Below are 12,993 nucleotides of genomic sequence, written 5' to 3' on the forward strand. Positions count from 1 at the left end.
GGGACCTTCTTGAGGAATTCACTCTGCTGAGAGTTCATTTTTTGCTCTCTGAGAGCTGTGCTGAACAATACCCTGTGTTTCAGTGAGATGCTGCARGAACAGGTGTTTATCCCAATGCATGGTTGGAGTGGGACCACCTGCATGGGTGTTTCTCCAAGCATGTCTCTCATAACATCTCATTGTTTTGGAGGCAGTGGTTGGAGGTTTTCTGTCTSAGCTTCATCATCTGCTGAGGTTCCATCAGGAGTTCTGCATGAACTGGAGGTCTTAAAATATCTAGTGGGTTTTTCCCAAAGTCACATGTATGAAGGAGGAGAAAAAACCCACCAAACGAGGCTGCTGCATCGTCTGTCCTGCACAGCTCCAATGCAGACTTGGTGGCAGACAGGAGGTGTTCTCTGACCATGAAGTGTTGTGCCTGTCTGGCTGCCTTTGTTACCTCCTTTTCTGTTCCCTTTCAACTCCCCACCTTTCAGGGACCCAAATTTAGACATTTGGGTTGTTGCAGGGGCTGTCCTCAGGGCTTGATTTGGAGTTGGTGGTGTGTAACCTGCCATCACTTCTTTGCCTCTGGTTTTTGTGTTGTTTCATAGTGGCACCTCCCCTTCCCCATCTGTGTGAGTTGAGGAGTATTGAGCTCAGGGATGAAGTTTGTAGGAGAAACTTCTTTATGAAATTCTTTATTATGGGTGGGCTTTTCTCAGTGAGCCAAAAGTCTTCTTCCCATATCCAGCAGCCTCTGCTGCTCTGTGGCATCCCACTGATTTCCTCAGGAGCAGCAGTGGGATTTCTTCTGTGCCCTTTGGCCTTTCACCAAATAAAAAACCCAAATATGTCCAGAGATAGGARCATCTACAGCTCCCAAATGGAGCTGGACAATCCATGGGTGAAAGCCAGATTATTGCCTGGCTACTGATGAGATGGGAGGAGCTGAGAAAACAGTAATGGTGAGAATTTCTTTTCAGCTTTGAAGTTGGATGGTTTAATCTTGGGTTGCTAACCAGTAACAKATGGTGAGAAAGGCTGCTGGAGCTCTCCTCTGCTTTGGACTTCAGTTCATCCATCTTTTCAATGAGAGCAAAYGAGCAGCCCTCAAAACCAGCACTTTCTGGGAAGCTGGACTTAACCAACTTCTRTCTCATCACTCCCCCTTGTCTGGAGCGTGAATGAAAGTTTATTTTGGACCTTATCTCTGTAAATTCTTAGTTTGCTGAAAGGAAAGCAAAATACGTGGAGTTCCAGAAACTTCATGTTCCTTCTGGCTTCTAAGTAATATATATAGATATATATATATATAAAAGTTTTTATATATATTTAAATATATATATAAAAGCAGTAGGTTTCAGTCTGTGTTGACTCAGCATCCATCAGTGATTTGTACCGAGAAGTAATGCCAACATTGCAGCATTCCCAGACCTTTCTGCACATTTTCCCATTTCTGTGGGAYTGTGAAGCTGTGCTGAAGAGCTTTTCAGGGTGGGYTTTTTTTTTTCTCTYRGAGAAGCTGCAGCTGCTGCTATTTTGTGAAGTTTTGGTGTTTCTCTGCTCATTGAACATACCAGGCTGATGACCAAGATGAAGAAATTTGTGTTGTGGTAATTAGGAATTTGGGAAATACTCAAGAAAGTCAACTCTGCACTGCACTTTTAGAGACTCTTACCACAGACCTCTGGCATTCCCCAAACCAGGCCTGGGCCTGATAAAGAGGTGTTTAGCAGATGCTTGCAGCCCTACAAGGATATCTAATCTGAGCTGGCTTCCGTAGGAGTGATGGGGTGTGGAGGGAATAGAGGCTGCTTATTAAAGGCCAACAGCAGCAAATACCAAACATTTTTGTATACAACCCCTGGCTGGGCTCCAGCTGGGAACATTCCCCAGGCGAGTGGTGTGGAGATGATGTGGAGCATCCAGAGGGAGAGGAAGCAGCTCCAAAGCAGCCACGTCAATAGTAAAGCCAGTTAATGCCTTTTTGCCAAACTATCAGTTATACCTCTTACAGCAAATAAGCCAGGTGATTAAAACACCCTTTAATTACAGGTGTTGCCTGTGAATATCTGTTAATTTGTAACTGGCAGATGATCTGGTCAGTTGTGCCTGAGAATAAGTGTCTCCTCTGTTCTTTGCAACTGCTGTTGTGATGAGGACAAAAGGCCATTGTTGGGGCTCTTACATAGGCAGTTACTTTCTCCTCCAAACAATTTAAGWGCATATTTCCATATTTCCATGGTTTGGGCCCTTCTGGAAGTGGCTGCTTCCCATGGAAGGAGGCACTGCTGGCCAGGGGAGCTGGGAGCAGCGAGTTGGGCTCTGTGTGCCCATGTGCCAAGGGTGTGGTGCCGCTTCTTCACAGGGGGACTCTCTGCTCCCACCTGAACTTCTCATCCCAGAGCTTGTTCCTGATCAGGAAGGATAGACCTAGACTGTCATTCCTGGGGCAGAGGAAAGGTTTGAGTGACCCAGGCGTCCAAAAGGAAAAATCCTGACTTGTTTGGGTTAGTTTTTCAGGAATTTAAATCACAGAGCTGATCTGCAACTKCATCTGACCATCCTAACACATTCCACATCTTCAGGAATATTGTTATCTGCAGATTGTGCCCAGATAGCAAAAAAAAGAAAAACATGCCTTGGAATTGCCGAGCTTTCTGGGGACGTGTTTGTGGGTTTGTGTCGCTGTGTTCTGTGCTGCTCGTGGCACTTTGTACCTTCAGGGAAGCCACTGCTCGTGGAATGAATGGCTCTCTGGGGAAGGGGGCTGGAATGAGGCCAGGCTGTGCAGTGGGCCTTCAGTAAACAACTTCTACTCAGCTGACTTCCCTCRAGTCCATAAAGGATTTGCCAGGTCAGGGAGGGGTGGTGGCCCTGCCATGCTGGTGCTGTCAGAGTCACAGGATGTGTGAGTGCTTCAAACCTGCTGGGCAGTAAGGGAAGCAGCTCCTCCCTGCTGTTTTCCTTCAGGACCAGTGCTCCCTCTTGGAACAGGATTTCCCAAAGGGACTGTTGACCTGTTTCTGGGGTAATCCCTGTCCTTAGAAGTGGGGATGTGGGGAGAGGATGCTGTTCCCCGGGAAGAGCAGCTCCCATTCCTTCATCACCTGTGAATCCTCTCCCTCTGTTGTGCCTGTTCTCCAGATGAGAATCCATTCAGCCATGGAAGTGCTTTTTGTGCAAGATTTGGGCTCAAGTTGCTTGGGGAAGGAGCTGCAGCTGGTTGAGTCAGTGCTTGGTTTTTGCTAACCAAATTGGAGCTGGGGTAAATTTGCCTGGAGAGTTCTCGGCTTTGCTGAAAATGGCTCYACAGCTTTACATGCAATGAATTCAGAACCATGTTAAACTTTAAAGTGCTCATGCTGGCTCAACTTTCCCTATTTTAAATGTGCATGAATCTGCTTCAAAGCAGCAGCTTTGCTGCTCCAKGGAAGAGCACTCGGACATGGGATCCTGCATGAATTCCCCAGTCACTGTKGGTCTTTGACCTGGCCCTGGAARGTGGTTTYCAAGGGAGAAATCCCTCAGTTAATRGAKGGAATAACCTTATACTTCCAGCTATTGCTGAGGATGGTTTGCTTCCYTRGGAGCACTGTTTGGCRTGGCCCATGGCTGCAGCTGAATGCTTCCATTTAGTCCCATAAGGTTTTGATTCTACCGGAGGGGCTGAACTAAAGGAGGTGAAATCACGAGCCCACTGCAGTTTTAGCAGAGCTGCCACTGGCTGAGGTAAGGCTGGTTCTCAGTCCAGGGCTTTAGTTGTTTAATTTATGGTAACAGATTGAGTTGTATTAAAACAAGGTTTTGAAAAAGTTAAGCTTTAGCTTTGTGATTCCATCTCCATTCCATAAATATTGTACATGGTGTTACTTGGAGTTTACCTTTTTTGGGCAGGTTGATAGAGGTAGAAGATTTGAATTTATTTTTATAATCCATGTGTTTGCACTTCTGGGAAAGAACCAAAGTATGCAGATGTCAYTATTCCTATAAATGCAAAGGACTTGATCCTAAATCTTCTAATTCTTTCATAGTATATGGCAGCAGAGCTATTTGACACGATGCTGCAGGAAATATTTGGCATTCTTGTAAGCTCCAGGGAGAKCAGGACTGGGATGATAACATCTGTTAGTGTTGCTTTTGAATGAGGTCTCGCATAAAGCCTCTCTCTAAAATACCCCTCTGTTGGATTTAGAGGGTTTTTCACACARGGAATGTGTTTCAAGCTCCTGCTTTTCCTGTGCTTGTGCAGCTTTACTGGTGTGTCTGCAGCTGACTCTTCCAGCCCCTGCTCTGCCGTTTTCCAGAGCTGACATCTGAGCTCTGTTTATTGTACCAGCTTTTCCTCCCTGCRTGTGTTAGAGGAGATTGCCCTCCCTTTAAAGTGTAATAAACATTCTTTTTGTGATTTGACAGAAAAGATTATTTCTGTAGCTTTGCAGACACAACTAACAGTGCATTCCCAAGCTCTGCTGACAATAAGAACAAATTGTATTGTTTTAAAATGTAAATATATATTTTGCTGCGCTTCTTACTTCTCTTACCTGCTGGAATAGTTTTAGCATTAGCATATTTTAATACACATCCAGAAACAGGCAAAGCCGCTTTTATTATTGCTCATGGTCATGAATTATGTTAATGTAAACACTGCAGTGAAAGGGAAATGAGAAATAAAGACTTGAGAAGCAAGAATTGGCATCTGATGGTTTGGGGTTTTTTTTCTGCTTATCAGCATTCACTTTTGTCTTGTTTGTGGGGACTCTGGGCTGGGTAGAAATGGGATTTGTCATTAAGGCAGAGGGTGTTGTTCCACTCGTAGCGGTCCCGAAGTACACCCAGTTTCTGGGTTTCACAGTGATGGTATCTTAGCAAAAAGGAAACCCAGTTATCCATTAGCCAGTTCTCAGAGTAATCTCCTTTGCAACCAGCACCTTCCAGGATTTTCCATGCACTGAGCAAAGCCAGCCCTGTCAACGAGTTTGTGGGGAACTCCCCGTTCTGTCTCTGGAAAGCTTTGAGTAATTGAGTGCAATGCTTTCTAATCTTTCACATTCTGGATTATTTTCCAATGATTGTGAGGAAAAATGSGACCAAAGTGGTTTTAGACAGGCTGATGGAGTTGCTTCCAAGAAGCAGATGCCATCAACAAACCTTGGTTAAGGCCCCAGCTGGGTGAGTGAGGCTGTGGAATATCCCACAGCTCATCTGCAGGACTGTTTTGTTCAGGGTTTTCAGTGAAAAGCTTTTTCCAGCCAAACCTGGAGGTTGCTGCTGTTCTGTCAGGTCAAACAGAGGCTGTTTTTCCTGAAGCTCTTGTGAGGAGTCCCATGAGCTGCTGTGAATGAAGATTCTTGCTGCTGGGTGCAGAAATGCCCATCCTGCCATCCCTGAGCAGAGGTTCCCCTCTCTTAGGGCCATTCCCAGTGGGATTTCTGTGATGTTAGGGTGTTGGAAGGTGAAGAGCAATGAGAGTGTTTGAGCTTGTTCTCTTGGAAATCTGGGGTGGTATCAATATCCTTTCTGCAGGTGCAGAATTAGAATTCCAAGGGCTCTCTCATCTCCTTCCTGCAGCTGCTGGGTGCAGTGTGAGGACAGGGATGCTCCTCAACTCTTATCTGATCAACAAGTTTGGGTCTGCAGGTACTGAGTCCCTAAGCAAATRCAGATTAGCTGCAAAACTGGGGTGTGCAGCATGTTGGAGAAGGCTGCAAAAGAATGTGCCTAAGTTCCCCTGGAAAATGAGCATTTCCATTATAAGTAGCTTAGAAGAGAAATAAGCAGGCAGAGAAAACGTGTGCTTGTCATTCTTACAGAGGAGGTGGCTTCCAAACTGTTCATCTTTGAGCAACTGTTGAATGACAGGAGTGCTTCCACTCTTTGCATGCAAATCCCATAATRCAATCCTTTTYAGCTTCCCACACCTCAGAGCTGCTCATGGCAGCTCCAGGAAAATCTCTCTCCAGTGGTTTGACTCCTCCATGAGTCCTGCCTGAGGCAGACCTGAATCCCTCTGGGGGTGGATTTGTCTGAAGATCAGACCTAGGTTAGAAACCTCCCCCTRCCCCCCCAAACTGTCTATTTTAGAGCTGTAGTAATGTCACTTGTGATTGCAGGACCTTGGTCACATTCCCTGCCTTGAATCTCTCCTGTAAACCTCTCCATAAATCCTGTCTGAACATAYTCTGCTTTAAATCCACCTCTGGCTTAACAATGAAATGTGTATTTGCTATCTTTATTGATCTGTGAACTCCTCCACTCTGTACTGATAAGTTAATTTGTTAATGGCTTGATGTAGCCCCGTGGCCTTAAATATATTTTTAACCTAGCAAAGAGTCTGAATGAGCAGTGGAAAGAATCTCTTGTTTAAAGTGTGTTTATTGCTCTGTGTTTCTGGCTCCTAAAGGTACTGAGTGTTTCCATCCACTTGGTCATTCCCACAACCAAACCCTGGTATATAGAGTATATTAAAATAATGTTAACTGTAAAAGTGAGTGTGTATATCTCATGATTTAAAAATAAAAACGTATCTCTGCACCCTGAAAAATGCAGTCTGCAGTGATCCAGGCAGGGGACAAAGTGTTTCACATTACCTTGGGGAGCAAAGGAGCTCAGGCAAAAAGCCAAAGGCTCTTAATCAAACTGCTGTTAYACCTTGGATCAACATCTTAATGCTGAGGAGATCTTTAGGATGAAGAACGGATTTTAAACAAATACCTGGTGGTTCCCTGCAACATCCCTCTGTTGGTTTTAGGGGGTCAGTGAAGGTCTGCTGCAGAGACAGAGCCATAAATGGGATGAAGTGGGGTGCTGTAAACAAAGGATTGCTGAGCTGGTGGAGATGAATTTTGAGGAAAATGTCTGCCCTGTTTTGCAGAGGTGAATCTGGTGCCGGGAAGACTGAGAACACTAAGAAGGTTATTCAGTACCTTGCTCATGTTGCTTCCTCCCATAAAGGAAGAAAGGACCATAATATTCCTGTAAGTTGGGATATTTTCTCGTTTGTTTATTGCTCTTTTTGCAAACTACCATCTTCGCATTTGAAAAAATGACTTTTTTTATTAAAGAAAAACTGTGATATATTCCATGTAATTTTGTCTCAACCATTATTTTCTCCTTAACAGTGGCTGATTGAGGTGTTACATCAAAATTTCTAGTCCATGTCAAYTGTCTAATTTCTTTTGTGAAATTAAAGGCTTTATACAAATAATAACAAAGCTTTCTGATGCAATAAACCCCAGTTCTCAAATAAACTCAATAAACCCAGGCAATTCAAACTGAATTTAGTTCCCACTGGATGCAGTTTTTAGTACTACATTTGTGAACAAGCTTTTTGTTCTTTCAAAATTAACTTGTAGATGTGAAAAATCATCCAACTTAAAAACTGCTGTAAGACTTGCTGTATCTAGAAGCCAGCATCTAATTAAAAGCTCAGATTTTATTGCACTACAAACAAGTGAGTATATATTTTTATGTCAGAGAATATTGGTTTTTTTGTTACCTTGAAACGAGCCCTGATTTATATAGAATTTTCTTCAGATTTCCTACCAGGCTTCAACATTTGCACTGAATTTTTGGTGATTCTTTGCTTTTAAAAAAATGAATGACACTGAATATTTGGTGTTAGGAGCACTTGCATCTCTTTGCAGGGATGTGTTAATTCAGCTTTGCTGCAAGCAGGGGTCTTGCTCTAACCAAAACTGGCACATGCCTGGTTTTCCAGTGGTGATGCAGGTGTCTGTGGTGTCTAGAACCTTCAATCTAAATTATTTTATGGAATTATAGAACAATAGAATGACAGAATCACAGCAAAGAGCTCTGAGATCAAGTCCAGCCTTTGASCAATACCCCCATTCCCACTAAACCATACCATGAAGTGCCATTTCCACTCATTTTCTGAACCCCCCAGGGATGGTGGTTCCACCCCTCCCTGGGCAGCCTGTTTCAATGTTTAACCACCCTGGCARTGGAGAAATGTCTCCTGATGTCCAACCTGAACCTCCTCTGGCACAACCTTAGGCCATTCCTCCTCTGTAGCAGCTACACCTCCTCTAAATTCAGTGCAGGGCACTTCACATTGAGACATTCCTGAATATGCCARGGCTCAGACTCTTGTGGGAGCAGGAGATGACTTTGGCCCAGTCTGTGGAGGAAAACAAAGGCAAAGATTTGGAGTGGGAGAGAAGGAAAGGTGCCAGGTAGATTTGGAGAAATCCAGTGATGTGTGCAGGGAAACTTGAATCTTTGCTTCATCAGGAGCAAATAATGTGAGCCTGTGCATTCATACTTACATGGAATGCTGCTTGTTTGTCCCACAGGAAAGATCCTAATCAGTCTTTGTAGGATTTGCTGAGATTGGTGTGGGCTGCAGCCCTCAGGAGGACATTGCTCAGGACTGTGGTGGCAGCAGTGCCAGGGGTGTGTTGGGAGATGGTGGCTCTGGGRACACTATTGGGACATCATCCATCAGAACTGATTTTCTGTGGAGGTTTTGAGTTAGGAATATTCTTGGCTTTACGAGCCAAGCCTTCTTTTGCAGCCCTCAACAAACCCAGTGTTTTTTTCAGTTTCTACAGAAGCCAAATTGCCAATAGGCTTTTGGAGAGAAGGGAATTGTGCAGGGTTTATATCAAGTATTTCTAACTATACTGTTGACAATGTGGGATACCTCAGGCTGAAAGACACTTCTGGAAGCYTCTTGTCCTTGCACCTTGCAAAATGTGCCTTCCTTCCAAGTGGGATTGCATTGCCCAAGCCCCATGAAAGCTGAGTTTTGRGAATCTCGAGGGATGGGGATGATGCAGCTTCCCTGGGAGCTGTTCCCCTGCAGCCCTGGCTGTGTTCTGTGGGTTTGGCTTTCCCTGTGCTGGGTTTGCTCGAATTTCTGTGCCAGGCCCTCTGTAATGTTCCCCCTTAGGAGACTGTCATTGTWGCAGTTCCATGGCTGCTCCCTGGGKTTGGGGGCTGATGCAGCCTCACACCAGTGCTCTTWAAAAGCCCATTTGGCTTCCAGTAAAGCAGCTTTGCTCCTTTACTTGTGTTCCTGCAGAACTGGGGTTACAGAAGTGAAGGCACAAGAAAGAAAGGGGAAAGCTGGGATTTGGAACACAAGAAATAGAGGAGTGTCCTGAATAAAAGCCTTCAATGCAGTACCACAGTGAGCACTTAATCTGCCTTATATCCATGAAAAACACAGAATGTTTGTCACCAAATCAGCTTTGAGAATAGAAATGAGTATCCGTTGTTCCATAACACTGAATTTTTGTTTATGTATTGGAAACARAGTATGTCTAACCCTCACAGGTGCCACTGGAAAGTTGGGAGGTGTCAGAAATTGTTAGAATTAGAAGCAGCCCTAATTTGTTCCTGTTTGCATATTCATTGGAAAGCTGTAGAGGGCTGCTGGTGATCCACRGTGTGTAGCACCTGAGCATTACCCTGTGCACAAGATGCTAAACAGGCTTGTTAAATTAATCCATGACTTGCAGTCTGTCTGCAGCCATCCTGTTACAGATGATTATCAGTGACATGCATATTTCTGACACTCTTTGAATGGCTCATTGATTATTTTTTTTAAATGAAGCAATTTGTATGCTAAGCCTTGGGTTGACTCTGATTTGCCTGACAGTGCTGTAAAAATAGAACAAACCAGAGGAGCCCCAGTCTGACACCTCTGAGCAGCATTTATGTCACAGGGGCCCAGCAGGGACCTGCTCCAGCTGGGATGGTGGGAAATGGTTGGCCTCTGTGAGGAGCTGTGCCCATCCCTTGCCCAGCCTGGCATGGATGGCATCCCCCTGCTTGGCCATGAGGCTTTTCTTTCCCAAAATCCCCCTTTCTTTAGGCTGACCAAGTCCTGCACAGCTTTTAGCACATCATCCTTGGAAACAGAGTCAGTAACACACGGCAGCCCCAGGGACTGGAATTTCAGTGCTGGGCTGCCATGGCAGTGGTGGTTGCTGATGTTGGAGTGCTGGAATCTGGAGCCCCCGTGTCTCATTTCCTGTGCAATCCCAAGATGTTGTCTTGGGCGCTGCGCTCGGAAGTGTGGGGAGGTGGCGGTGCTGGTAAAAATGTACAAGAGAAACTTCAGTAATTGTGGGATTTGGCAGAGCCAGGTGAGACTGCAGCAGGCCTGAAATTGGGAATGGAGGCTGGGCTTTGGAGAGCCGGGCAGGGGAGGGGAGGGAGTCGGCAGTGGGATATAAACCAGGGCCCTTCTGAAGGCTGAGGGTGGGGTGGAAGCAAAGCTGAATTTTTGGCTGCAGGAATCTTGGTTGGGAGGCAGAGCTGGCACAGGGATCTCCTGGTTGGTGTGGGGCAAGSGACAGAGGATGGAAGGGCTCTATTGTTAAGAACTGAAAGCTCCTGCTTCACCTTGAGCTTGAAAGAATTGGAGGGGCTGGGTGTTAAGAATTTTAAAGCTGAACATTTTGCCTGCCCCAAGCATTTTGTATTTTGTTCAGCTGGTAACGTGCCCAGCTTTCCAGCGTGCTTGGCCTGGAGCAGGGCTGAGCCCCAGGGGTGTGAGCTGGGCTGGGCAGAGGTGCCAGGCTCCTTAGGSACCCAGGGGAGCCCCTGTCCCCTCCACTGCAGGGTCAGGAGCTGTGTGGAGCCAGAGGGGAGGCAGAGAGCAAGGACAGGGAGCAGGTGAGCAAGAGGGTGGTGTTTGTGCTGAGGGTGTTGGGCAGGTTGAGCACTGGGAGAAGGGAGGAAAGGAGGCTTGGAAGCAGCTCAATTTGTGGCTCTTCAGTTCCCTGTGCAGCAGGACAGGCAGGAGAGGAGGGACTGAAATCGTGCTGTTAGTGGCACCTCAGTGTCCCTGTGATGTGGCCAATCTTKTTCCAGCTCCTGGGACACCTCCCACTGTCCCAGGTCACTCCCAGCCCCAATGTCCAGCCTGGCCTYGGGCACTGCCAGRGATCCAGGGGCAGCCACAGCTGCTCTGGGCACCCTGTGCCAGGGCCTGCCCACCCTCCCAGGGARCAATTCCTGCCCAATATCCCATCCATCCCTGYCCTCTGGCACTGGGAARCCATTCCCTGTGTCCTTTCTCTCCAGCCCCAGTCCCTCTTAAGCACTCCTGGAACCCCTTTAGGCCCTGGAAGGAGCTCTGAGGTTTCTCCAGACCTCTCTCACCCCAAACTGGCTCTGTTTTCACTAAACCCATTCTTTCATGTTGGTGCTATTTTAAACTTCAGAGCTCATTACTGGTACTCTCAGGTTAATGATTGCTTTCAGTTGCTGCATTTGCCTTGGTAGCTGAAATGCTAAATTGCTTAATTTGTTTTATTAATTTCTAAAGAAACAGAATTAGTTTTTAAAGGACAGGATCTTGGGTAGGCTCGCTCAGGCTAAAGCTCCCCTGGGTCCCCCAAGTGGGCTTTAACTGCCCTAATTTAAACACAGAGAAGTTAAATCTGTGTCTGATTCTGCTCAGTTCTGTTTCTAGTGAGGACAAAAATGGACACCCAAGAATGCCGTTCATCTTTTCTAAATATAAACAAATGAAATTCCTCTGCATTCCAAGGTGTTCCTGGCCTTTTCCACAATTCCAGGAGGGGTAGTTCTTTTCCTGGCGGATAGAGTACAGCTTTGAAAATTCACATTGCTCACCTGACCAAGCCAAACCTCTGCCAGCTGCTTTACAGATCTGTGTCAAAATCTGTGATGCTGCCCTGGTAAAATAAGAGTAACAGAAAGAGTTCATTTGGCTTGGGATAAAAATTTCTTGCTGTGTGTGTGTTTCTTCACAATATTTTGCYCCAGGCTCTCAGATATGAAGCTCAAGATTATTAAATTCACAGTCTGAGCCAAGGAATAAAGAATGGAATTGAAAATTTCTGCAGAAGCTGTGCAGATTTGAGTTTTGAAGGGTTTTTGTTTTACTTCATTACTTTCACATTCCCTTTGTCCTCCTTGCTGGCAACRTTTCCAGTTTAATGTTGTGCTGCTGTTCATGGTGGTGCTTGAAAGAAAGAAACAAAGGTCTCATCTGGAGTGTGGGTTTATTATTTATATTTCTTTAATATTTGTAGTACMGTGCAAACCCAAACCCCAGATTCCTTTGTGTCTCTTCCCTCTTGTTTTTCCATGACCTCTGGGAGTGTTGAAGGACAAGGATCATCTCCTCCATCCAAACCATCTCACACTGCCCARGGCTGATGAGAAAGGTGTTCAGCTTCATTTTTTGCTGTTGTTTGGCAAGGCTGGAAAGCAGTACCCAAATAATGAACCTCCTGCCCTTTTTTTTTCCCCTTGCTGCTCCAGGGCCATCTGTCATCTCAGGTTTAATTAGTCCTCAGCATAAACACAGGTTGCAGTATTTCACACATGCCAATAACTTTTGTTCTCAAATGAATTTGGGCAGTTTCTGTGAAGCTTTCTGTGGAGTGAGTGTGTTGTTAAATGTGCTGACAGTGATAACTTGGGATGTGACATGCAGCTGGAATGTCTGCTTGCTAACTTATCATTTGTTTGTTTGCAATGAACAGCCCGAATCACCCAAACCCGTGAAACACCAGGCAAGTGGTTTTTTTTAATGCTTTTAAAGTTATGTAGGAGAACTGATGTATATTCTTCTCTTTGTGTTGATAATGGGGGAAACCTTGGAGAAATACACTGCTGATAGGGAAGTTTGGAAATATTTAACTGGCTTTGAGAGAGGGAGGAGTGAGCAGCTCATGAGTTTCTCAGCACTGCAAAGGACTTTTAACCACTTTWAAGCCCTGAAGTGAGAGGTTTGCCCTTTCTCCAGCTGCCCTTCTCAGAACACTCTGTATATATTGGGTAATATGCTGCTGGGAGAGTGCAGAACACTTTTAAAATGTTAAACAAAGTACTGAATAAAAGATGGATTAGTGGAAGCGACAAAATCCTTTTGATTAACTGTTTTGTTGGAATATTTTTCTAACTTTGCAAATCACCAGTGAAGACTTTGATCTCAAATGTGAAAGGCTTGGCATAACCAAAAGTCTTCTGAAATCCAGAGTTTCCCCTGACTTTCTAGGATGA

The 12,993-nt window shown here is 45.3% G+C and overlaps 1 protein-coding gene across 1 annotated transcript in view; it reads left to right on the forward strand.

Moving 5' to 3' along the window:
- Window positions 1–12,993, forward strand: part of MYH10 (myosin heavy chain 10) — a 95,984-nt gene that overhangs the window by 38,395 nt on the left and 44,596 nt on the right. Inside the window, exon 5 of the mRNA XM_057383461.1 lies at window positions 6,857–6,959. Within this exon, the coding sequence (XP_057239444.1) occupies window positions 6,857–6,959 (103 nt within the window). The remainder of the gene's footprint in view (window positions 1–6,856; window positions 6,960–12,993) is intronic.

Source organism: Malurus melanocephalus, unplaced genomic scaffold (assembly GCF_030028575.1).
Source record: "Malurus melanocephalus ecotype Western Australia unplaced genomic scaffold, MMel_1.1 scaffold_635, whole genome shotgun sequence".
NCBI lineage: Eukaryota > Metazoa > Chordata > Aves > Passeriformes > Maluridae > Malurus > Malurus melanocephalus.